Source organism: Malaclemys terrapin, chromosome 17 (genome assembly GCF_027887155.1).
Source record: "Malaclemys terrapin pileata isolate rMalTer1 chromosome 17, rMalTer1.hap1, whole genome shotgun sequence".
In the NCBI taxonomy this organism is placed as follows: Eukaryota; Metazoa; Chordata; order Testudines; family Emydidae; genus Malaclemys; species Malaclemys terrapin.
In genome coordinates, this window is record NC_071521.1 from 4,474,636 (window position 1) to 4,500,495 (window position 25,860).

The window sequence follows — 25,860 nt, forward strand, 5'->3', positions numbered from 1 at the left end:
CGGGGTTGGGGGACAGGTCTGAGCACCCCGGCCAGGTAGCTGTAGCCAAGGAGGGGTGAGGTGGTGAGGCTGCCCTGGGCGAGCCCCGCGCTGGGTGCAGTATGAGAACGCCATTTGCTTAACACGCGGGCATTGCTGTTCTCCGTTCTCCAGCCTGCCCCCCTTGCACAGCCCAGCCAGCTCCCCCCTGCACCGCTGTGGGCTCTGAGACCTCCGTGACGGGGGCTCGGCCTCGTCCCTTCACTGAGCAGGCCACGTGGGCCGCTTGGCCATGGGCTCCAGCAGGCCTCCCCGCGCTGTGTGCAGCCCAACTCTGTTCCCTGGTCAGGCTCATCCTCCACGGCCCAGGCCTTGCGGGCAGCGACCCTGACAGGGAGAGGTTCTGGGGAACCAGCTCGGGGCATGGGGAGGACTCCGGACTGCAGCGGCCTAGAGAGCAGTAACCTAATGCAGCAGCCCTTGCGGGGTTAGGGGTGGTGGGGCAGGAAGAGCCTACGTGCATTATTCGTTCCTAGGCCTGCTCTGCCCTGGGTGGGTCGGTGGCACCCGCGGTTTATTGCTAGGCTGGTGGCTTAGCTCCGGGGCCAGGCAGCACGTCTGTACAGGGAGCTGGCTCATGCACACCCCAGCACAGACGAGCCCGGGGGCACTGCTCGTGCGACTCCGAACCTTGGCCAGACAGAGCCTGGCTGCAGCTCTGGGGAGAGGGAGTGGAGGAAAATGAAGTTTGGCTGACCCCTAGTGGTCTTGTGGGGAAAACCCACTCCTCTCTGTCCCTGACCAGGTGGGACTGCGGCGGCGGCGTTGTGGCCAGGTAAGGCAGTTAGCAACCTGCCCCCTCCCTGCTGCAGGGACTCGCTTTGAATCGCTGGTGTTTGGAGGGGGGGGGGGCATCCGAATGTGGGGAACAGACAGTGGCATAAAGTCCCTCCCCCTTCAGGCTACTTGCAGGAGAAAATTACCCCGGCAAGGCAGCCCAGGACCACTTGCCTGACTATGCGCCATTGCTAAGGATAACCGATACCTGTTGCCCAGGAGGGAACGTACCAGGGTGACGAGGTTTTTGTGCCCAGATCTTACGGGCTGTTCCGCGTTCGGGAGCAGATCAACAGGCAGCCTTGTGCTGGTGCCGGCTCTTCCGGCTGCAGAAACGAACGGGGACGAGACAGGAGCCAGAGTGAATCTGACAAAGTTCCACTTCATTTTTATTGCCAAAAACAGCTCTTGGAAGGGGTGGAGCCGGGGGCCACTGGCCCTTTACGGGGGAGGGTGGGAGGCAGGTTGTCAACAGCATGTAAGAGTTCGGTGCACTTTTGCCCCTTAGGACGTGTGAGCCTCCTACCGTGGCTCACCACAAACTACTGACATGTCAAAATGAGGCCTACACCTGGGCCTGTGATTCCCTAACAATGGGCCATAGCAGGTCTCCAGGCGTTGCCCATTGAGTGGACGTCGGATGAATTCAGAGCCGAGGTGACGCCTGCTGAAGTAGACCGGATAGTTCACTCCGGCTGACACTGGCCTGGGAAGTGCTTGGGGTCAGTCCATGCTGCAGGACAGAGCTGGGCTCGCTCGGCGGGACTGGCAGGCTGCTGTAGCCCCCTCTCTGCTGTGCGGAGAGCAAGGGTGTAGTGCTGAGGGTGGGACGGTTGTGGACCCGGCTGGCTCTTCGTTTCTGGCCATGCACCTCCCTGGGCGGAGACAGGTCACCTCACTGCACATCCTGCCCCATATTGACCTCTTTGCTTGCGCCATGGACTGTGTGGCAATGCTCAGGCTCCCCAAAGGTAGGTCGCCAAGGTACCAATAACAAAAGTGGAGCAGCATCACTAGCGAGAGCCTGCGCGACACCTGCTCTAGGCAGGGCATGGGCCTAGCCAGGAGCAGCAGCTTTATGGCCCGCTCAAGCCAGGAGCAGGAACCAGCGTGGAGTCGGCGGAGACCGATAGGGTGGAAAATGGGCTGGCTTTAACCTGCAGGATTTGGTTCCACGATCATCTGCGTTCACCCCCCGGGGCTCGTTGTGGGTCCGTTGGTGTCCGGGAGAGCAGCTGCTGCTCCCCAGCTGTTCAGCCCACTGCATGCTGCCACCAGCCCTGTCTAAGCTACCCCCGGCCTGCTGAGCCGTGCTCTGAGGACCGATCCCTGAGCAGGGGAGGGCTCGGGGTCTTTGCTGAGTGTAATACCAATTGTCACCACGAGGTGACGCACCAGGCCTGCCCTTTGCACGCCCAGCACCCCGAGGCTGTACCTCGCTAGAGGCGATGGACCATGCTCCCTGCAGCGTCTACACTGGACGTGCCCCAAGGGCGACTCAGGCCTAAGCAATTCAGGGCCAGGTTTATGCTACAGCCTTCTGCTGCCACCGCTGTGCTGGGTGAGGGGGAGAGAGCTGACCCGACCCCACGGCTGTGCTGGCCGCCGTCCCTGCGTTAGCCCCCACACGCTAGCACAGCGGAGTTTGTCCCAGGCTGGCGGGGGTCGGGATATTACTACAAAGTGCAGCTCTGCTGGTGTAGTGCTCCCCGTGTAGACACGGCCTCAGTGATGCCGCAGGTTGACATGGGGATGGGAGGCTCTGTCGTTGCTTCTAGGGGCCAGAGTCCCAGCGGGCAGATCCCCTGTCCCCAGCGTGGAACGAGGGGCTTTCCAGGCTGTGGTATTTAAAATAAATAAACATACTAGGCACACGCACCCATGGAAAACAAATCTGTAATTACAGCGCCGGCTCCCGGCCGCTTGTCCGGCCACAGGGCACGGCGTGGAAATCCCACGGCCCCAGGAGAGCAGGACGCAGCCTTTATTTCCTTCGAAGTCCAGTAACAAACTGCACCTACACGCCTGTTTTCTCAGCACAAGGTCAGTGTGTTTCCTAGCAGACTGAAATACATCCCAGCTGTAGAGTCCACACGTCACCAGAGCTGTGCGGGCCGATCCATCCCCTGGATCTAACAACAGCTGCCACACTTAGTCCTCCCCTCTGCTGATCACCCGCACACACCCCTCCTCAAGCACCTGCACGCACACAGCCAGGGCACTGTCACCCTGGGCAGACCGCACAAGGCTGGGCACTGCGTGAGTCTCCCTCCAGCCTAAAGGAGGGCCCCTGTGGTGCCTAGCCCTTGGGAGCATGAAGTGATAGCTAAGCCTTGCTCTAACTCCTCTGCCCCGCGCTGCACGGCCCATCCATCTGCAACACACCAGCCTGCTCACTTCCCTTACCCCAACCTGCAGAAGCTTTCACCAATCATTCGGGGGCGGGGGTACATTTGCTTCACCCCACCTTGTCTAAACTGCACCTAACCCGGCCCTGGGCCTAGGGTACCCGTTTGCAGCATTAACATTACGGGCAGCCCCCAACCCCCGCCCCCCCATTTCATTACTCCTAAAAACTGATCCATAACCTGGTAAATCGCACAAACCTTGGACCAATCCCTCCCCCCCGGTCAGAACGTGCAGCAGTTTGCGCATAAGAGCACAGCTTGGGCAGAAGAGGAGCGGGCGGGGTAGGGAAAGCCGAGACTACCCAGCTGCTGTGATCTTCTCCTGAACGCGTCTGGGGCGAGTAACGAGCCACCACTGATCTTCTTGGGTGAGCGCCCCCCACTTCCGAGCTGGCCTGGCCTGGGCACTAGAGAGAGCAGAGTCACACCGCACTGAGCTCCTCCCATGTAGCAACCAGTGGGAACACGGCCGAACTCGATGAGTAGGAGTTGCTTCCACAGAGTGCACCGGGGAAGCTGGAAGCCAACACTGCATGGTGAGGTGCTCGGAGCAGACTCCCCAGGGTGCATACAAGCTGGGCTGCAAGGTTGGGAGGGTCTGGTGGCCAAATACACATGAAGCCAGGTGCCTCCTGCCCCTCCATTCCCAGGAGGGTCTGGCCATGGGGGAAGGGCAATGGATTTTTAGCATCAGCATCACTCCCAAGCAAACCCTTAGATGGGTCCTGAAGCCAGAGAAGTGACCGGATGGTCCCAGTCTCTGCTGGGGGGATACCGTGAACTCTCAAGCCTTGGGAAAGGCGTCTGAACTAGTCTGTACCCAGCTATTTATCCCCCTACCAAATGGTGGCTGTTCTTCCTGTCCCATTAGCCAAGGGGGATCAGTATGAGAAGGGAACAGACACCTGGAACCAGCGTAACAGGGCCACATCCTGGACCGGCTGTCCCCGTCAGATGCAGAGTGCTTTGCGGAGCGGGGAGACCGGTGGACTTGGCTTGTTAATCAACCCAGGGTCCTTGTGCTCTGCCCACCCCTGCCCGGACAGCTTCCAGTGGTATTCTCTAGCCTAGCCTCCCGCTTCGCAGCTGGGGCTGCCTTGGGCGTTTCAAAGAGCCTGCCAGCACCCCGTCCCGCTCTGCCTGCTCCCAGCCCTAGCGATGCAGTTTCCTGTTCCAGCAGCTAATACATATCAAAGCTGATTCCATTCCCAAGGGGTCAGGAGTGGAGCATCTGAGGATTTGCACTTGGGCCCCTGTTCTGTTTGGGGCTCACTAGGCAGGATCTAATACCCATAGCCAAGAGACTCGCACTGCACAGCATTGGGGAACGCTTGTCACAAGTCAGGCCCCAGTGCTGGGGAAGGGGGGGGAGGCTAGACCTGGGCCCCAGCAGCAAAGGAGCAAACACGGACTGGAACGGACTTGCCTCCTCTGGCCGGGGTAAACACGAGTCACCTGCTCTGGCCACACAGCCATTCAGGCACGTTCAGCGGTACAGCAGCCCAGCCGGAGAGCCGTGGGAATGGCAAGGTGGGGTGTGGCGCTCACTGGGTGGAGGATGGCGCTGTCTGGCAGACACCGCAGCCGACCATGACTGGGGCAGTGAGTCATGGCAGTGAATGAGCACCACCCTCCCAGAGCAGCGGAGCAGCGTTTCCGAGAGGCACCCTGCTGCGTGTGTCACTGGACTGTGCACGGAGCAGGACGAGGAGAGGCCCTCGGCCACCTGGGGGTTTGGAGGACGGTTGGAGCAGCACTCTACCATCTGCTCTCCAAGCCAATGTCTGTTGCACAGTGGGGTCTGCAGCCCACGGCCTGTGACGGTTTGAGGGGCTTGGACTAACCTGGCCTCGTCCTGTAGCACCCAGCAGCCTGTTGGGGAGGGCGTTACGAAACCAGCCTGGCTGCTACGTGTTGCAGAGAAGCCAGGGGAAGCAACCTGCTTCCTGGGCTAAGTACTAAGAACTCTAGTTACCCCGAAGTCTGTGCCAATTTAAATTCTAACACCGGGTAATGATGGCACCGGCACAGCTTGCCAGTTAACTGGGGGCTAAGCAGGGACCCTGCTGAGTCCCCTGGCCTCATCCACCTCGTTCTCCAGCAGCTCATCCTCTGAGAAGCTGATGTGCAAGCAGGTTTCGGTGCCCGCGGAGGAGAACGGCAAGGTGCTGTCCATGGTGCAGGCTGTGCCTGCCGGGTGTCTCGCTGGGTTCTTGCTAGCCATCTCGCCAGGTGCAGGGGCCCCTTCCGAAGGACGGTAGGTGCCAGACATGGGGGTCGCATGGCTGTTCTCGCCCCATGCCGGCCGGGCCCCCTGGTTGGGGAAGAGCTCTGTGCCTGGGGCAGGAGTCCTGGCGTCTGACTCGAACTCCGTGCTGGTGAGCGAGCGGGTGGTGACGTTGGTGAGACTGGATGCGTTGGGGCTGGGCAGCGTCGTGGGAGCAGCGTTCTCAGGCTTGGGTTCCACCTCCAGGCTCGGGGACGTCTTGCTCGACCTCTTCCGCAGGATGGGCGGAGGGGGGTTGAGCTTGGGGATGGGCTGCTGCGACCTTGAGAGCACAGAGCAAAGAGACGTCCGTGTCTAAGCAAGTCTGCTGAGACTCTGGGCTCAGCTCAGAGATCTCAGAGGCCAGCTGCCTTCTCACAACCCTGTGGCAGCTACGTGGGTGGGGGGGACCTGCGGCACCTCCCGTCCAGCCCCCTGGTCGCTCCTGGGCCCTTGGGGACAGTGAGAGGGGGAAGCAGGCTGGGGACCGAGCCCCAGCTCTGGGCAGAGACAGGGAAGCTCCAGCTGCGCCCACAGGGCCCGGTGTGAAGGAGCCAGGAATGCGCTCACCCTGTCTTCTTACTGTTCCTTTTTGGTGTAATTTGTGCTCTGCAGCCCGCAGCGCCCGGGGGGGGTCACAGCTGCCTGGCCCATGGGCAAGACTCACCTGCCTTTCTCCATTGTGGGCTGCAGGCTACTGGGGAGCGCGGCCTGGCCGAGCGGCTGTGTGCACCCCCCCCCGGCCTGCCACGGCCACTGGCCCAGCCTCCGCGCTGAACAGACCAGCCAGCAAGTAGGGGAGGGTCCCTGCTCCTCCCGCTGCCTCACACTAAGTGCCGGTGGCTGTTAACCAGCGGGGGGGAATGGGGAGACCGACCTACCTCTCGTCCTCTGCTCTGCTGCTCGGGTCGCCTGCCTTCTGCCTGCCGCCGCCATTGAGCAGAGCCTGGTCGCTGACCTCGGAGCCCTCCACCCGCCGGTACAGACCATCCTGCCCCTCCAGCACCACCAGGCGCTCGTCCCCGTCCGTGGCGACAGGGTCCCTGCCACCTTTCTCCAGACTCAGGAGGTTGAGGTAGGAGGCGCTGGTGCTCAGCAGAGCCAGCGAGCCAGGGGCCAGTGGGCTGCCCAGGACACTGGCTGGGGTGGAGGTGGAGGGCAGGTTGATTTCCAGGCTGTAATGGTTCTTCAGGTTCAGAGACAGGGACTGAGCCAGGGACAGGTTCTGCAAGGATCTGTCAACTGCCAAGGCAAAGAGAAGCAGCCTGGGTGAAGTGCTCCTGGCCCCCCGCAGCGGCGCTTCCCCCAGGCCCAGCCGCGCCCCTCAGAGCCTGGTCAGGGCCCTGCGATGTTCAGAGCAGGCCCAGCAAAGGCGGGGAGGGGAGAGAGGGGGCTTGGGGGGCCGGGCTCCTAGCAGTGAAGGCCTGGGCCTCTGCTGGCACAGCTGGGACAGCAGCCAGAACCAGTGTGAGCTGGACTCCGCGGCTCTTGGCTCGAGCTGCAGCAGGGTGATGAGAGCAGCGATGGTCCAAAGCCAACCCAGGCCCCAGCCCCAGCTAGGCAGGCCCACTCCCCTCCTCCGGCATGGGGAGAGGGGGGAAGAGGATGGCTGCCTGGGGCCAGAGTGGGCTTTGCGTGTTTCCCCCCCGCGCTCTGCCAGTCGCCCTCTGGGGCCGGTCAGAGGCTCTATGAGCTGAGTTGTGTTGGGTCTCAGTTCGCAGCAGCCATCTGTCTGCAGCATAAGAAAACAACCCACAATCAGCTATAGGGTGTGGGGGCTGCCTGTCCCCTGGCTGGAGGACGTGCAGGCTGCCCTGCCCTGCCCTGCCCTGCCCTCGGGGTCGGGATGGGGTGCGCGGGCAGGGCAGACAGGGGAGCTTGCTCTGCTCTGTGGATAGAGGCCAGCAGTCTCCAGAACTGCCAGCCCAGTGCCGCTCACAAGGCCCGTGGTCGTCTCAGGCCTCAGTGGAATTGGCCTTGGAACGACCCTGGGGCTAGACCCAGGATGGTGAGGCTGAGGTCTCGCGTTTGGTTCCCATCCTAAGGTCTGAGCTGACTCCCTCCGTTCCCCATCTACGAAACGAGGTCAGATCTCCAGGGCTCCTCGGGGATCAGCGTACCCATACTGCAGTGCAGGGGGGCACCTTTCATCTCCCATGTTAGCACTCCCCTGCCTGTGTCCCAGCTGAGAGCACAAAGGCTGGCTGGAGCTCGGAGCGGCCTCCCTGCCTTGCTCAGCACCTCACGAGGGATGGAAGTGGGGATTCTCCATAGCGGGCTGCCACCCCGCCTGGGACAGGGGTATTCCTGGCCTGGCAGGGAAGGAAGGGGGTTACCAGAGGCTGCCTGCAGCACCGTCCAGTCCCTCCCGAGAGCTGCAGCCCCATCTGCAGGGGCTGGAAATGGGAGCAGACATTTCCCCACCGACAAGCAGGAAATAGTCATCCAGGCCAAAGCGTCACCAGTGCCGTCGCTGCTCAGACTCCTGGGCCTAACTGGGCCCTGGCAGGGAGCCGGCAAAGAGCCCTCTGCCCTGATTGGGTGCTATGCCGTGCTGCCGCACATGCTGGGGCAGGGCAGAGCCAGCGTGGCGGGGAGGGTGCTGGGTTAGAGCAATGCTTGGCTGGAGCCAGCTCGGTCCCAGCGGCGTGTGCTTCCCAGGCTGACTCAGGGGAACGCTGGGGCTTTGGGCCGGATGAGCATGTGGGCTGGGGAGGGCTCTGTGCCCGGTGCCCCCAACGAGAGCGCTGTCCTCTCCTTCACTCTCAGCATCTGCCTGTAGGAGTCGAGTTGGGTTGTTCTCAGCAGCTCCCCCTGGCTGTGGGCTGGAGAAATGTCCTGGCCTCTCAGCACCACCCCTGTGGGGCGGCTCTATAAGAACATCGCCCCCCACGCATCCCTCACCTGGCTGCCTGTGTTGCACCTTGATCTCCAGCTCCTTCAGCTGCTTCACCAGCAGAGAGACGTGCTGCAGCAGGTCGCGGTTGGTCAGCAGCAGCTGGCGCACCCGGGCCTGAGCCTCGATGCGGGCGGCTGTTTCGGCAGCCAGCTGGTCTTTCAGCAGCTGCACCTGCAGGGTCAGGAGACGCCGATACGTCACCTTCTCCTGGGGAGCGGCCAGGCCACGGCTACGCTGCCCTCAGCTCCAGGGGGGCCCGGCAACAACCCAGACCTGCACCTTGGCTCCCTTCTGTCGGAGTCTCTCTCCCAACCCGTCTGAGTCTGCAGAGTGGGAAAGTACCTGTAACTTGGCTAGGATCTTTTTTTTGCTAAACTTGCTTTTGTTCTTTCTCCTCAGGTCTCCCCCCCCCACTGACAGCCCCGGGTCCGGTCCCAGCCGGGTGAGCTCTGCCTTCAGAGCAGATACTCCCACTGTGCACTTCATGCAGCACGGGTCGCTCAGCTGCCAGCTTAAAAACCAGGGCCCGGTCTGCCCCCTAAATATCCCAGGGCAGGATCTTTGGAAGCAGGAGCGTGCTCTTGTCCAAAACGTCCCCCTCCCTCTGGCTGTGCCGTGAAGTAAGGCCCACCCCACAGGCGGCTGCATGTCGGGGGGCAGCATACACGGAGCTTGTAAAGCCCCTTGTGCTATAGGGACGGAGCACATCGCAGGAGATGCTTCCACGGGAACTGGCTGCTCCCCTGCAGGGAATCCCTCGTTTCATCTCCCTTCCCCCTACAAAAGGGAGGAAATCCACAATGAAACGTGTCAGAGGGCCTGGGTTTCCAGAGGCTCCGGGGCACTTCAGCCCCACAGAGGCAGCTTCTGCAGGCTGTAGTCAGCCCCTCTGCAACACCTTGTCCCCTCCAGGCACATCCCCGCCTGCCTGGGCTAACGGTGAGATGCACATTTGCACACCAAGGCAGACGCGGCTGCTCCAGCCCTGTCTTTCTCTGTCAGCAGCCGAAACCAGGCACACTCACTGACCCCCGCCTGGCGGCCGTGGTGTCAGGCCGAGTGGCTGCGACGGCTGGGGAACGTGCTGTGGAACAGCCACACAACGTGGAATAGAGGCACAAAGGCAGGAGACAGGACTCTTCCCTCTGAGCTAAATCTAGCTCCTCCCCCTATGGGCCACGCCAGAGCCGCTCCAGAGGAGCCTGGTCCCCACCACGTTGGTTTAGGTGAGTAGGTGCTGGAAGGTGGTCAGTGCCCGTCAAGCACTGGTTGGATTAACCAAATAACAATAGGTTTAAAAAAGAGCAGCCCCCCGGTACGGCAGCTAGCTGGCGATGATGACTAAGGCTAAGATTTTCTCACTGTTATTTTTAGTAAAAGTCACTGACAGGTCACAGGCAGCAAACAAAAATTAATGGCCCGTGACTTTTACGAAAACTTACCATACAAGCCGCGGCAGAGGTGCACAGCTGCAGCCCCCACCGCAAGCCGCAGGGCAGGGGCTCACGGCCCTGGTGGTGGCCCCCACCGCAGGGCTATGTGGGGAACATAGCCCCGGCTCCAGCTGAAGCTGAAGAAGTCATGGAGGTCCGGTAAAGTCATGTAATCCATGACTGCCATGATCTCTAACTAAATCGTAGCCTTAATTATGACCTCTGGGTTCCAGACCCACCTCTGACATGGAGTACTTTTTTTTGCTGAAGGGGGAGAAGGAGTGACTGTGCCTCAGTTTCCCTATATGTAAAGTGTTCAGAGTCCTTCCCTTTCTGGCAACAGGTTTGGGAGACAATGAAGCGAAGGTCTGTAAAGTGCTTGAGTTCCAATGCTGTCCCAGAGCAGAGCGCCGTTATTGTGTCTGTCTTTATCATGCAATCCTGCTGCTTTGCCTCTACCTGCATGTGACGCTACGGGCCACATTCTACCTTGGATTGCTGTGCAAGACTCCCACGGGCCCCAGCCAGGGAACACAGCAAGGAGCAGTGAAGGGCTTGAGTTATCCAAGGGCTAATTCAGCTGGGCTAGTAGGAAAAGGAACCTCGTACAAGGCAGGGAAAGTGGTTGCCAGTCAGAGGTCATTAGGTGGCGTCTGTGTGTGTGATTTCCTCCCCCCGCCCCCCGAAGCAGGGCCGTGGAGCCCCTTACCTGTGCCACAGCCACCTGTGTCTGTTGCTGCTGCTGCAGTAGCTGGTGCTGGAGGAGCTGCAGGCAGTGCTGGGAGGCCAGCGGGGTTGCCGAGGCAGAGGAGGAGGGGCTGCTTGCACTCAGCAGTTGCTGGGACACGGAGGGGTAGATGGAGCAGTTTTCAGCATCCTGGGCACAAAGAAACAGGCTTAGTGACACAAGATGAGCAGTTCCCGGCTCCACTGTTAGTGAGACTTAGGCCTTGTTTACCAGAGGGTTTGCTCTGGCTAGAGTCGTTGGTACCGATCCCTAGCGTAGGCAGGCAGAGCTGCTCTGCATGGGTGTGGCTTGCCCCAGCAGCACTGCGCTGATGTACTATGCAGCTTAGAACGGTCTTGCCTATCCGTAGTAGGGGTTTGCACCAGCGCCTGGCTACTGACAGTTGAAAACCCTAGTGTAGACAAGGTCTTCAGTATGTTGAACAAAGTGCTGAAGCAAGAACAAGCTCCTGGTGTTAGGCGCTGTACAGGTGCCTGCACACGCGCTCCCGGCTTTCCAATGACGCCACTTGCAATGAGTAATAGCCCTGTGTGCGTGCGTGTGTATCTGGCGCTCAGAACAGGAAGGCAGGGTTTATTTCCCCTGGTACCTTCCCCTACTGGGAAGTAGTGGCAGGAAGTGGCTCAAATCTCCCAGCAACCACCCAATGGGAGCTAGTCTCCAAAATGCTCCAGCTGCCCAGAATCACCGACAGATACTAGGAATTTTGCTGTTTGGCAGCCAGAAACGTTTGAATGATAGCAGATGGACTTGAGCCAGATCCGTTAGCATATTAAAACACTGCAGGCAGACACCATTAATAATTAAGCAAAGCAGGTTTCCTCCCCCTCCACTAAACCTCAGAGACCCAAGCCCTCACCCCATCACATCACTAGAAATTAAAATGACGCTGGAGAGTAAATCTGACTGATTTCAGAGCTGCCTTTCTGGCTCGTAGGTGAGTGGAGGTGAATCTCTCCCTCTCTCGTGCTGGGCAGTGTCCGAGCCCACAGGAGTTTTACACTCTCTCTCACTTAAATCCTAGCCCCCTGGATTAATGCTCTCATGCTTAACCGTCCTACATCAGCCCTTGTTAATACACTGCGGAGTGGCTGACTCTTCAAAGCATCAGCAATCAATTAAAGCTTGGTTCTCTGGACACAGCACTCTAGGGTCACTCTTTTAACCCACTGTCAGGGTTAGCCCGTTGGGCGCCGTCTGAAAGGAAACCCAGATTTAGAGGGGAGAAGTTCGTTGGTGATTGAGAACCACAGCTGTCAACTTGCAGCCGGGTAAGACAGGGCGGCCCCTCGTTGCTCCGCATGGCTCCAAGGCTCTTCGCAAAGAAGCCAGCCCTGCACACAGCCCTCCCGACGACACACAGCGACTACGCAATGGCCACGGGGTGTCGAGCACGCAGCAATGCTACACGCTAGCCTGAGGCAGGAGGTGACTATCGCAGCCCAGGGAAAGTGGAGGAAGAATGTAAAGAGACAGAGTGTAGCTCAGAGGGAATACCTCATTTAGCAAGGGCTGAGGTTAACACCGTTACTCCTGTGAAAAGCTCCCGGGTGTCTTCAGTGGGCAGCCGTACCCCCGGACAGCGATGCCTCAAACAGCACATGCTCTCCATGGAGGGGAACGAGCTACGTGCCGCTAAACCACCAACATGCCACGTATGGCAGTGAACAGGCGCTCCCGGGAGGGACCCTGCTACAATCAAGAGGGAGGTTGATGCGATGGCACTACAGAGGAGGCCCACGCCAATGCATGGGCTCTGGCATAGGAGCTTCCAGGCGGGGTGGGAGTGACAGCGTTGGGCTACACGATGTGTTTGCGCATTCTCTAGTGGGAGCCGGTTCGGATCAGGCTCTCTAATGTACCCTTCAGGGAGCCGGGGGGGCGGTGCCATTCCTCTCTTGGCTATGAAGGATTTCCGCAGCGCCTCTCTAGTGGAACACCTGCAAGTCAAGGGTGTAAAACAAAATCGCATTCCACCTGGGAGAAAACAGTGACCTCCCTGCAGAGAAAAGCCAGCCTTGTCAGCCTGCATCAGCGCCCACTAACCCACTCTGTCCTGGGGAAGTGCATGGAGCCACGACCAACCAGTCCCACTCGCCCGAAGCATTTGCATTTAAAACTCATTTCCTTCCCTGGGCTTGCGCGATGCAGGTGCTCCAGTGCCTAGCTGGACTAGGGCCAGTCCCGGTTATCCGTCATTCAGGCACCTTTGGAAGCCAAACCCTCGGAAATACCCAGATTCCAAGCCAATGACACACATCCCATTTTCATCTGTTTCACTCGTCACTTTCAGCCGGACTCAGCAAGTGATGTGAGCATTTTAACCAGCCAGGAAATGCTCACTGAAACAAATCTTGGGCTCAGTTTTTCATTACTACATTATGTCGGTTTAATAGCAACGTAATCACTGTGTGAGTTCAACACTGTGACACAGCTGCTCCAGCACCTCTTTGGACACCACTGTTTAGCAACTGGGCTAGGAAAGGGCCACAGGAATTCCCATAGCAGATCAGAGGTCATCCTGCCAGCCTGGGATCCTTTTTCCACCAGTGATCAGTACTTGATGCTTCAGAGTAAGGTGCAAAAAAACCAGACTGGACAACCGCAGAATAATCTGCTTACAGGGGAAGCTTTTTCCTAAATTATATCAATTAGTTGGACATCTTATTGCCTAAAAACTGAGGGTTTATCGTCCTTGGTTTTGGTCCTGTTTAACATTAACAGTGTGGGTGTTCTCTGTAGCCACACAAAAATCGAACCCCTTTTAAAATCCTCCTGAGCTCTTGGCCTTGGTGATATCTTGTGGCAGCAAGTTCCACAGGTTAATGCTGCAAGCCCACCTGGGAAGGCCAGCTGTTTGCAGTTGCTGCAGTCCCTGTTTGTTGCTCCTCTTCATTTCCCAGTGGCCAGCTGCAGTGAGTCATAGGGGAATTGCATTCTGTGTAGCAAGTCCTACAGGAACAGTCCTCTATCAGAGGAGCTCAGGAGGCTTTAGAGACATTAATGGAGCCTCAGATCTGCCAGACAGTGCGTGTCCTGCAGGCAAGATCTGCAGAGCGGAGGATGGAGCTGGGGAAGTCTGGACACGTGGCTACCTGACCTGCCTCTCTACTGCAGCTTTCAAAGGAATGGGCTGTCCCGCTGGCTTTCTCCCAGGGACATGCCGAAACAAAGGCAGTTTAGCACCCCATGACTGGTGTTGCTGTGAACTGGCCTCCAACCCCCAGAGGAAAATGAGTCATATCAGCGAATGGGCGTCACTCTCCAATTCCCCCCAGCTCCGTCCGTTATTACCTGACAGCTCTTGTCTGTTAAGATCTGTCCGGATTTCAGGATGCCCAGCTCCCCCATGGGGGACGGCAACTCTTCAGTCCCCCTGTCAGACAGGACGATGCCATCGGAGTCCACGTCAGCCTCATCAACATCCACTATCTTGGCTCCTCCCTGCTGGTGAACTTCAAATGAGAGAGTTAAATAAATGAAGGAACCCAAATGCGAGGGGATCGGAGCAAGGAGACTGAACGGCGGGGCTGGGCTGGCAGGAGAAGGGAGAGCAGCTAAAGAATAGTTTGGCTTTCTTTAGCTGTCTCCATGTGTTGGAGCCAAGTTAACAGACAGGAAACGTGCCTTGGAGGGTCAGCGCAGCGCTGGGCCAATTCCTTAGCCCCTCAGTGGCTCAGTGTCCACACGGGTGATCCTTCCCTCCTCTGGATGTTGTAAGGCACTCTGCTGTCGTTGCACTGAAGGGGCTGGAGCAGCAGAGTCCGTAAAACGCACGTTCTCTGAGCTGCGAGCCCTGCTGCAGACATAACCCAAGGTCAGGGCTAGCGCCAAGCCGGCGATGCATCGCCAGAGACTGTCCCCCCACCCAAGAGCACCCACTGCACCAGCTGCCTCGGGAGGGGAGGTGTCCCCGGGGAGCTGAGTCACCTTCTAGAGGCTGCTCTTCCACAGACTTGTCGCTGGCGCCGTCCGCCTGGCCGTCCGCGTTCTGCAGTGCGTGCTGCAGGCTCAGCTTGTGACACACCTCGAAGGCCTGGCCCACTGTCCGCACCACCCGCATGGCCTGGCTCTGGGGAGCAGAAGGTTCGAGCCTTTTGGAGCAGGAGCTTTGCCACAGGTTACATCGCAGAGCAGAAACCAACCATTCCCAGGGGACCCCTGCTATTCCCTGCCTCCCCCCACGGCTCTGCGGATGGGGAGCCATCCTTCCACATCCCAAAACAGAGCCTGGGCCTGCCTGGAGAGCCAAACTCCCCCCTTCTAGGCCCACTTATCAGCATGCAGGCCCCAGGAACCTCCACAAGGCTGCTCGGGGGCAACGGCATTTAGGAGGCATCAGATAATGGGGACTAGAACAGCGCTAATCACGTCCCATTCTGAAATGCAGCTGCCTCTGGCTGGAGCTCCCACTTCTCTGCACAGATAATTCTACATCCCTTTGTGCCATTGTCTCCCCAGACAAGGGAGTTTCACTCCTGGCTCCCTGACAGACTTTATTCCTTGGTTTGCTAGGACTGGAGCGTGCTCTGGGCAGTTCTCTGTGTGAAGGGGCTGGGGCAGTGTCCTTCCTAGATCTGCACTGTACGATTGCCTGTGAGAGAGAGTTTGGGGGAGCGCAGGCAAGCCTGAATCGGATCAACTTTAACTTCTGCAGCCACTGCACTGGGAAGCGTTAGTCGTGAGGCAGATACGTTTAAGCCAAAGTTAATGAGCCTACTGATGTCATTCAACATCCCTAGTAGTCTGCCATAAATGGGATAATTAACCCTACAATATGTCCTTAGTTCTCCAGGTAAAAGCCGGGATGAATTCCCAGCAAGACTCACTCGCCCCTTTGCTGTACCAAGTACCCGTCAGGGATGAGGGGGTTCTCCCGGGATAACCCAGACCGTTACAAAGGGTACATGCCTCTGAAAAGCTAGCCCAGCGAATGACCCACCGCACCTTCTTTTTGGATTTGAAAACGTTGCATCTGAACGAGTTGTTGGCGCCATCCCTTGCAATGTAACTGAAAATCTTGAGGTCCTGCGAGTCGTGCGACACATAGAAGATCCTAGTTAGAAAAGACACAGCGTGAATCGGAGGCACTAAGCGTGGCAGAAACCTAGATTCCAGTACAGCAAACGGGCAATGTGAATCAAACCATCCAAGGTCAGGGTCAGGCACAGAGCGGCCAGTCAAAAGGATCCAGGGGCAAAGGGAAAATAGGAACAGTCACATGGGTTCTAGCACCTTCTGGAACAGAGATTCTTCTTTCCTCCACAATGATCAAGGCCAGCAAGCAGCTAGTAAGATGGCACTTTGCATGTCAGAGAGCAAATCACCTGTTTCTAAAGCAGGTATAAACTCTTAGGAGATTCTGTGAAGCAGCTAAAAAGCTACTATTAGGGTATGTCTACACTACGAAATTAGTTCGAATTTATAGAAGCCGGTTTTATTGAAATCGGTTGTATACAGCCGATTGTGTATGTCCACACAATAAAATGCTCTAGGTGCTCTAGTCGGCAGACCGCGTCCACAGTACGAGGCTAGCGTCGACTTCCGGAGCATTGCACTATGGGTAGCTATCCCACAGCTATCCCACAGTTCCCGCAGTCTCCGCCGCCCCTTGGAATTCTGGGTTGAGATCCCAATGCCCGGATGATGCAAAACAGTGTCGCGGGCGGTTCTGGGTACATGTCGTCAGGCCCCTCCCTCCCCCGTCACAGCAACGGCAGACAATAGATTCGCGCCTTTTTATCTGGGTTAGTTACCTGGGTTACCTGTGCAGACAACATGGAGCCCGCTCAGCACAGCTGAGCTCACCGTCACCATATATCCTCTTGGTGCCGGCAGACGTGGGACTGCATTGCTACACAGCAGCAGCTGCTAACTGCCTTTTGGCGGTAGACGGTGCAGTAGACTGGTAGCCTTCATCGGCGATCTGGGTGCTGGCAGCCGTGGGGCTTGCCTTTTGGCAGTAAATGGTGTATTATGACTGTTAGCCGGCCTATTACAAGTCGGGTCATCGCACATTAGCAGAGTCTTCCCTGAGCAGCAGCTCGTGCAATAGGCCTGAAGACCATCGTCATACACCACCCCGTATTTGCTGCCAAGCACCCAGAAAGATGCCGAGGGCTATCAGTCACGCTGCACCGTCGTCTTAAGATGTAAAAAATAGATTTTCTCTGTATTCATTTGCTTCCCCCTCCCTCCGTCAAATCAACGGCCTGCTAAACCCAGGGTTTTCAGTTTAATCTTTGGGGGGGACCAGTCTGTGACAGTTGTTTGTGTCTCTCCCTGATGCACAGCCACCGTTCTTTATTTTAATTCCCTGTGCCTGTACGCCATGTCGTCACTCGGCCCCCCTCCCTCCTTCCCCTAGGCTGTCAGATACTACGTTTGCGCCACAGCTCGAGCCGCGAAGCGGTTCACGCCTTTTCTTTGAATTCTGGGTTGAGATCCCAATGCCCGGATGATGCAAAACAGTGTCGCGGGCGGTTCTGGGTACATGTCGTCAGGCCCCTCCCTCCCCCGTCACAGCAACGGCAGACAATAGATTCACGCCTTTTTACCTGGGTTACCCGGGTTACCTGTGCAGACAACATGGAGCCCGCTCAGCACAGCTGAGCTCACCGTCACCATATGTCCTCTGGGTGCCGGCAGACGTGGGACTGCATTGCTACACAGCAGCAGCTGCTAACTGCCTTTTGGCAGTAGACGGTGTAGCATGAGTGATAGCCGTGGGGCTGGCAGCCGTAGGGCTGCATTGCACCAGCCCCTTCCAGGCGATGGTATATTATGACTGGTACCCGTCGTCGTCGTACTGGAGTGGCTGTCAATCATGGCCACCTGGGCAGACATGCTACTGTCTCGATGATGACGGTTACCAGTCATAATGTACTATTTTCTGCCAATTGCCCAATATTGTCTGCTAAGCACCCAGAAGAGGCCGAGGGCGATGCTGGGTGCTGGCGGACGTGGGGCTGGCAGACATGGGGCTGCATTGCTACACAGCAGCAGCCCCTTGCCTTTTGGCAGATGATGGTATATTATGATTGGTACCCATCATCATCATACTGGTATGGCTGTCACTCATGCTGCAGCGTCGGCTGCCACCTTAAGATGTAAAAAATAGATTTATTCTGTGTTCATTTGCTTCCCCTTCCTCCGTGAAATCAACGGCCTGCTAAGCCCAGGGTTTCCAGTTTAATCTTTGGGGGGACCATTCTGTGTGACAGTTGTTTGTGTTTCTCCCTGTTCCTGTACCTGTACGCCATGTCGTCACTTGGCCCTCCCTCCCTCCCTCCCTCCCTCCCGCCCTCCTTCTCCTGGTCCATCAGATACTACTTTCGCGCCTTTTTTCTGACCAGGCGCCATAGCTAGCACTGGGATCATGGAGCCCGCTCAGATCACCGCGGCAATTATGAGCACTATGAACACCACGCGCATTGTCCTGGAGTATATGCAGAGCCAGAACATGCCAAGGCGAAACCCGGACCAGGCGAGGAGGCGATTGCAGCACGGCGACGAGAGTGATGAGGAAATTGACATGGCCATAGACCTCTCACAAGGCACAGGCCCCAGCAATGTGGAAATCATGGTGTCACTGGGGCAGGTTGATACCGTGGAACGCCGATTCTGGGCCCGGGAAACAAGCACAGACTGGTGGGATCGCATCGTGCTGCAGGTATGGGACGATTCCCAGTGGCTGCGAAACTTTCGCATGCGTAAGGCCACTTTCATGGAACTTTGTGACTTGCTTTCCCCTGCCCTGAAGCGCCAGAATACCAAGATGAGAGCAGCCCTCACAGTTGAGAAGCGAGTGGCGATAGCCCTGTGGAAGCTTGCAACGCCAGACAGCTACCGGTCAGTCGGGAATCAATTTGGAGTGGGCAAATCTACGGTGGGGGCTGCTGTGATCCAATTTGCCAGGGCAATGAAAGACCTGGTGATAGCAAGGGTAGTGACTCTGGGCAACGTGCAGTCAATAGTGGATGGTTTTGCTGAAATGGGATTCCCAAACTGTGGCGGGGCCATAGACGGAACCCATATCCCTATCTTGTCACCGGAGCACCAAGCCACCGACTACGTAAACCGCAAGGGGTACTTTTCAATGCTGCTGCAAGCCCTGGTGGATCACAAGGGACGTTTCACCAACATCAACGTGGGATGGCCGGGAAAGGTACATGATGCTCGCGTCTTCAGGAACTCTGCTCTGTTTCGAAAGCTGGAGGAAGGGACTTTCTTCCCGGACCAGAAAGTGACCATTGGGGATGTTGAAATGCCTATCGTGATCCTTGGGGACCCAGCCTACCCCTTAATGCCATGGCTCATGAAGCCGTACACAGGCAGCCTGGACAGGAGTCAGGACCTGTTCAACTACAGGCTGAGCAAGTGCCGAATGGTGGTGGAATGTGCATTTGGACGTTTAAAAGCGCGCTGGCGCAGCTTACTGACTCGCTCAGACCTCAGCGAAAAGAATATCCCTATTGTTATTGCTGCTTGCTGTGCGCTCCACAATATCTGTGAGAGTAAGGGGGAGACCTTTATGGCGGGGTGGGAGGTTGAGGCAACTCGCCTGGCCGCTGATTACGCGCAGCCAGACACCAGGGCGGTTAGAGGAGCACAGCAGGGCGCGGTGCGCATCAGAGAAGCTTTGAAAACGAGTTTTGTGACTGGCCAGGCTACTGTGTGAAACTTCTGTTTGTTTCTCCTTGATGAACCCTCCAACCCCCCCCCCCGACCCGGTTCACTCTACTTCCCTGTAAACCAACCACCCCACCCCACCCTCCCCTCCCCCTTGCAGAGGCAATAAAGTCATTGTTTTTTCACATTCATGCATTCTTTATTAGTTCCTTACAGAGGTAGGGGGATAATTGCCAAGGTAGCCTGGGATGGGTGGGGGAGGAGGGATGGAAAAGGACACACTGCATTTTAAAACTTTAACTCTTATTGAAGCCCAGCCTTCTGATGCTTGGGCGATCATCTGGGGTGGAGTGACTGGGTGGACGGAGGCCCCCCCACCGTGTTCTTGGGCGTCTGGGTGAAGAGGCTATGGAACTTGGGGAGGAGGGCTGTTGGTTACACAGGGGCTGTAGCGGCGGTCTCTGCTCCTGCTGCCTTTCCTGCAACTCAACCATACGCTCGAGCATATCACTTTGATGCTCCAGCAGACGGAGCATTGCCTCTTGCCGTCTGTCTGCAAGCTGACGCCACCTATCGTCTTCAGCCCGCCACCTCTCCTCTCGTTCATGTTGGGCTTTTCTCATCTCCGACATTGACTGCCTCCACGCATTCTGCTGTGCTCTATCAGCCTGGGCGGACATCTGCAGCTCCGTGAACATCTCGTCCCTCGTCTTACGTTTTCTCTTTCTAATGTTCACGAGCCTCTGCGAAGGAGAAACATTTGCAGCTGGTGGAGGAGAAGGGAGAGGTGGTTAAAAAGGACACATTTTAGGGAACAATGGGTACACTCTTTCATTACAAGGTCGCATATTTCGGCTTGCAGGCAGCCATCGTAGGCCACAGTGTTTTGGCTTTTTTAACCTTCTTAACATGCGGGAAAGGTTGCAAACAGCAGCGCATTTCCCATATCAAGGATGAATTGGGTTGTCCATTTAAAATGGGGTTTCAATGTAAAAGGAGGGGGCTGCGGTTTCCCGGTTAACATGCGGCACAAACACAAGTAAACCACCCCCCCCCCCCCCCACACACACACGATTCTCTGGGATGATCACTTCACCCCTCCCCCCCACCGCGTGGTTAACAGCGGGGAACATTTCTGGTCAGAAGAGCAGGAACGGGCGCCTCTGAATGTCCCCCTTAATAAAATCACCCCATTTCAACCAGGAGAGCTTTCTGGAGATGTCCCTGGAGGATTTCCGCCCCATCCCCATACACGTTAACAGACTTGCTTGCTTTTTTTTTGTAATGTTTACAAATATTTACAAAGTTACACTCACCAGAGGTCTCCTGTGTGCCCTGAGGGTCTTGGGTGAGTTCGGGGGTTACTGGTTCCAGGTCCAGGGTCACAAACATATCCTGGCTGTTGGGGAAACCGGTTTCTCCGCTTCCTTGCTGCTGTGAGCTACCTACAGTACCTCCATCGTCATCTTCCTCGTTCCCCGAACCGTCTTCCCTGTGTGTTTCTCCAGTGAGAGAGTCATAGCACACGGTTGGGGTAGTGGTGGCTGCACCCCCTAGGATCGCATGCAGCTCCGCGTAGTAGCGGCAAGTTTGCGGCTCTGCCCCGGACCTTCCGTTTGCTTCTCTGGCTTTGTGGTAGGCTTGCCTTAGCTCCTTAATTTTCACGCGGCACTGCTGTGTGTCCCTGTTATGGCCTCGGTCCTTCATGGCCTTGGAGATCTTTTCTAATACTTTTCCATTTCTTTTACTGCTACGGAGTTCAGCTATCACTGCTTCATCTCCCCATATGGCGAGCAGATCTCGTACCTCCCGTTCGGTCCATGCTGGAGCTCTTTTGCGATCCTGGGAGGACTCCATGACGGTTACCTGTGCTGATGAGCTCTGCGTGGTCACCTGTGCTCTCCACGCTGGGCAAACAGGAAATGAAATTCAAACCTTCGCGGGTCTTTTCCTGTCTACCTGGTCAGTGCATCTGAGTTGAGAGCGCTGTCCAGAGCGGTCACAATGAAGCACTGTGGGATAGCTCCCGGAGGCCAATAACATCGAATTCCGTCCACACTACCCCAATTCCGACCCGCAAAGGCCGGTTTTATCGCTAATCCCCTCGTCGGAGGTGGTGTAAAGAAACCGGTTTAAAGGGCCCTTTAATTCGAAAGAAAGGGCCTCGTTGTGTGGACGTGTCCAGGCTTAATTCGGTTTAACGCTGCTAAAGTCGACCTAACCCCGTAGTGTAGACCAGGCCTTAGAGACCAAGCATATCCCTAGCTCCTGACAGTGAATCTAGTCTCCCGCTGCAGCATCGGGAGCGAGAACCAGCCATGCTGTTCTAACAGCTAAAATCACATTGTGCCTAGCACTCATTCAACCCAGTGACAGCTGGGCTAGGAAGTCCCTTCCTGTCGCATCAAAGGGAACAGGAGCAGTCTGCATTTTGCTCTCCTATGGCAGCAGAAATAGCCCTTCCTCATCTAACCTTCAGCCATGAGCCTCCACGTGTTCGCCTGTTCTACCTCAGCCCTCGCCAGCTGAGTGAGCTCTGCCACACAGCGGACAAGGAACCGGAACCCTTTCAACCAGAGAGGAAAGATCCAGGCTACCCAGTGTCAAGGACGACTGAAGGGACCACCGATGACCACCTGCCTGGCAGGGGCAGATTCGGGGCAGGGGTTCCCAAGTCCAGGAACCCACCACAGTTTGGGGAAAACACTCAGCAATGAGCGACGTCAAAAGCCGCTAGCTCGTTTGTCCTAGCTTACAAGGCAGCAAGAGGTAACAGAGGCCCATTATCACTAATGACAGACTGAGGGTACAATACAAAAGCCAGCTTCCTTCTGGTGCTTCTGCAAAGGATGCTGAATTCACTCTCCACCCCATTCCCAACTCAAGGGATTTTCAGCCCCCCCTTTGCCCCCACTACCCCTGGATCCTTCCCCTCCTCCACCTGACAAAATCCATTTCCACAGACCATGTTACGTTTTTTCCACTCAAATTTTTGTCCATTTTATTCCCCACAGATATTTCGTTGGGTAAAAATGCACTGAGTGATTTCAGCTGTGAATGCAGAGGAAATGAGGGAGACAGGCACGCGTTTCTCCTTTCCCCTCCAGTTCTCTGCCTTTGAATTCTGCCTTGAATTCGCAATCAGGACAATTATCAAGAACACCGACCCGGCCCTGTAATAAGCAAGTTGTCTTCTTTGAAGATTATTTTAGTAACAATCAAGCTCCTTTCTAGAGAGTCTATTGAAATTACCCTCTCCCTTTGGCACACAGACCCGTCTCCTTTAAGAATGCCAGAAGGGAGAGGGACAAGAACAAGACAAATATCAATCGTGCGTCTTGGAAACTCTTCCCCACCATTCGCTGGATGTAAAATGTAGGTATCTTGGCTCCTAGTGCTGTGAGCTTTGCTCTAACGATGCAATTACTGGCTTAAGAGATTTAACAGCCTGGACCAATTTAGGGCCTTTAGAAAGTTAGTTTTATAGATCCCCTGCAGCCATAATGATGCTAGGTAAGGAAGGAATTCCAGGACCATATGTCCTAAGGCAGCCAGAATCGAGAGACAGCTCACACACCAGAATTCAGAGATGTTCATTATCGAGTCTAGTCTGCCCACTTGACATGTGGGACGGGGGGATGGCAAGTGATTGGTTTTAGTCCTTTCAAGAGATTAACCTGAGATTCAGTTACCAGTGTCAGAAGCAATTAAAGGACACCCACTTTCCCCGTGTGTTCCAATCCCCGGCGTTGAATGACTGCCCAGGTGTTGTATTGTAGCTCTCGCTAGGGATCGAGAACTGGACCACGTTCGGCTCCTGGGGAAGAAATGCTGCTCATGTGCCAAGCACAATGGCCCAAAGCTCTATGACAAGGGGAAGGTTTCCGTTGTACGTTGTACGCCCGCTAGGCCGTGAATGTAGACTGCACCTGCAGGCTCTTCCCCAGCCCGACAGCAAGACGTGGATTCACCAGTCATCTCTTCTCCTCTCATTGTACAGAAAGGGTCTGCTCTTAGCTGGGGGGCTCATCCCACCCAGCATTAACTCTTTATCCACTGGGATGGAAACCCTCCAGCAGGGGCTCCGCTTGTTCAACCTCTCAGAGCCAGGCACTGCCTAGGCTGCGGTCACAAAGAACTAATGGACAAAGGGGCTGCTCCAGCCCCCCGGTCTCTCCCTTCAGTCTTCCCTGCCTCTTGCTGACGCATCCGTAGCCAAAAGGCAGCCTGCACCCACCCACCCATTCTTCATAGACCAAAGAATCCCACTGGCTTTAAAACCATGTGACTGTATCTGGCCGTGGCCACATGCCCAGACCCGACAGACCATTGTGGTGCCATGGTTAGAACAGCCACCTATCAGACAGGGCACTGGTTTCTAATCCCAGCTCTCCCGCTGACTTGCTGTGGGGGGAGGGGTAAATCACTGAAGTCCCCGCCCCCCATCTGTAAAGCGTGGAGAACACCTGCCTCCTGGGAGAGCTTCCTCCCTGCAAAGGCTTGGAGATCTTGGGATAGACTGTAGGGAAAGGCACTGTTATCATACTGGGCTCTGTATGGGTCCGGTTCCTCACCCTATTCCTGTCCATGCTAGAAGGACGATAACGAACGCTGTCTTTGGGAGCACGCGGCAGAGAGCACCGAGGCTAGATTAGAAGGCGGAATGGGGTGGATTTTTCCTTAATTCAGTCTGTGTCGCAACTGACTGTTCTCAGCATCTAAGAACAATGGTTTTCAGTCACCCTCCTCTTCTAACACAAATAATACGTATCTATTTTAAACTAATATATTCCTAAATGGCGGAGGAATTCTCCAAAAATGTAGGGAATCAGAGTTCCTTTCTTAAGTAATGCAGCCACCTTGTTAATTTAACACAGGCCTTTGGGAAGCACCACCGTCGCCAGGCAATAATTCGGCACACCGGAGCCATGCTGAATGCATCCTGTTACATTTTATCAGTTGCCTCTAGAGCTAGCTAGTGCAATCCTCCGCACCCTACCTGTAGACAGGATCGTGCATCACTAACATCTTACTCTCGTCCCAGGTCCATTCTTTTCTCTGTAAGCAGGGAAGAGAAAAAAGGAATAAGACACACCTCAGGAGCTGAAGCCACACTGCTCTGCCTGATGAACTGTTTGTAATGCAAACTCAAGGAGAACAGTGGGTTTTACCTCACCAGGATCTAGACCAGGATTTGAATATTTTATTGACAGTCATTTGGCTGAAGAAAAGCTGGTGCCTCGGATGTAAGTGCACACTTCGGATCATTTAGCCGTCCCTCAAGCTTGAAAAATGGTCATGAGATAGAACTTGGTTATCACGCAGACAAAGGAAGGGCAGGTTTGGCATTGAAGGCACTGGACTGACTAGGACGTAGCAGATTTGGGTACAATTCCCAGCTCTACCTCAAAGTTCATGTGTGATTATGGCGAAATCATTTCATCTCAATTCCCCATCTGTGAAATCGAGATAATGGTAATTCCTGCCCTCCCAGGGTGTGGAGGATTAGCCCATTAAGGTATTAATGTACGTGAGGCGCTTAGTGGAGCTGGTCAAAAACCCGCTAATTATTTTGTATGGGAAATTTTTAAAAAATAATTGTTGTTGAAACTTCCTGTGAGAATTCTTTGTTTTTTCAGTAAAAGAAAAAACAAAACAAAACAAAACACACACCCCTCTCCACCACCCAAGTTTCAACTGTCAAAACCGTTTTTCAATCAATTATTTTTGATGGAAAATTTAGAAAACAATTTTTTTGGTTGAAAATTCTTTCCAGAACAGTCATTTTTCATCAAAATTCTGCTCCCCCAGAACCATTGTGAGCAGCTCTAGCACTTGGACACAGCACTGGTACCACAGAAAACCCGGTATGCAAAATGAATCTGATTTGGCCTCACAGAATCCTTCACTCTTGTCAGAATTTCCCACTAAGCAGCTAACTGCCAACTCCAGGCAGTGCAAACCTCTCCCTCCGCCCTCTCACTCACTTCCCTGATTATCTTCACACCACATACAAAAAGCTCCTTTGTAGGAAGCAAACCTACTGATGTCAGCCAAATGAGGCCACAACTTCACAAGAGTCAAAGAGGACTGGATATTTATATGGACAGCAGAGCGTCCTCAGTTTCCATAATTACACAGATTTTGGCAGGGATATTAAATCTCGTGCTTTGGCATTTAAACCTATCTCTAACCACTAGAGATTAGGATGAGATCTAATGTGGGAGATGGAGTATCCCACATCTGGTGACTGTGAGGTTCTTACAGCTTTCTCTGAAGCAGCTGATCCTGGCCACTGTCTGACAGGACACTGGGCTTGCTGGACTTTGGGTTCTGATCCAGCTGTGGCTAATCTCTTAGACACGTTCAGTGTGAAGTCTTACCTTCTGCTTCTTGCGCAGAATCACCTTCACCCCATCCACAGAAACGATGATGCTCACTTTCTTCTTCTTGATGTTCTTTGCTTTGAATTCATACTAAGGGGAGAAGGGGAAAGAAACCCAAGTTAGAAGAGATTTCAGGTCGGTCAATAGTTAGCAGCTGGGATGGACTTAGACAAAACAGGCAATTTTAGTCTAAATTGTATTTTAAAAAATCTATTTGTTAGCCTAGTTCTAGCTAAAGGAGGAGCCATTTTGTGCCGCTGAGGGGAGTGTGTT

At 55.6% G+C, this 25,860-nt stretch overlaps 1 protein-coding gene across 2 annotated transcripts in view; it reads right to left on the bottom strand.

Annotated features, from left to right (window-relative positions):
• Window positions 1-1,178: 1,178 nt before the first annotated feature.
• The window catches only part of LOC128825290 (carboxyl-terminal PDZ ligand of neuronal nitric oxide synthase protein-like), a 68,637-nt gene continuing 43,955 nt past the window's right edge, over window positions 1,179-25,860 (bottom strand). For both annotated transcript variants that reach the window (XM_054007653.1, XM_054007654.1), the window contains 9 exons: window positions 25,585-25,677; window positions 24,201-24,259; window positions 15,518-15,626; window positions 14,501-14,642; window positions 13,865-14,025; window positions 10,532-10,699; window positions 8,395-8,560; window positions 6,372-6,732; window positions 1,179-5,773 (listed from right to left, as the gene is read on the bottom strand). In XM_054007653.1, coding sequence (XP_053863628.1) covers window positions 5,275-5,773; window positions 6,372-6,732; window positions 8,395-8,560; window positions 10,532-10,699; window positions 13,865-14,025; window positions 14,501-14,642; window positions 15,518-15,626; window positions 24,201-24,259; window positions 25,585-25,677 — 1,758 coding nt within the window. In that variant the 3' untranslated portion in view covers window positions 1,179-5,274. The remainder of the gene's footprint in view (window positions 5,774-6,371; window positions 6,733-8,394; window positions 8,561-10,531; window positions 10,700-13,864; window positions 14,026-14,500; window positions 14,643-15,517; window positions 15,627-24,200; window positions 24,260-25,584; window positions 25,678-25,860) is intronic.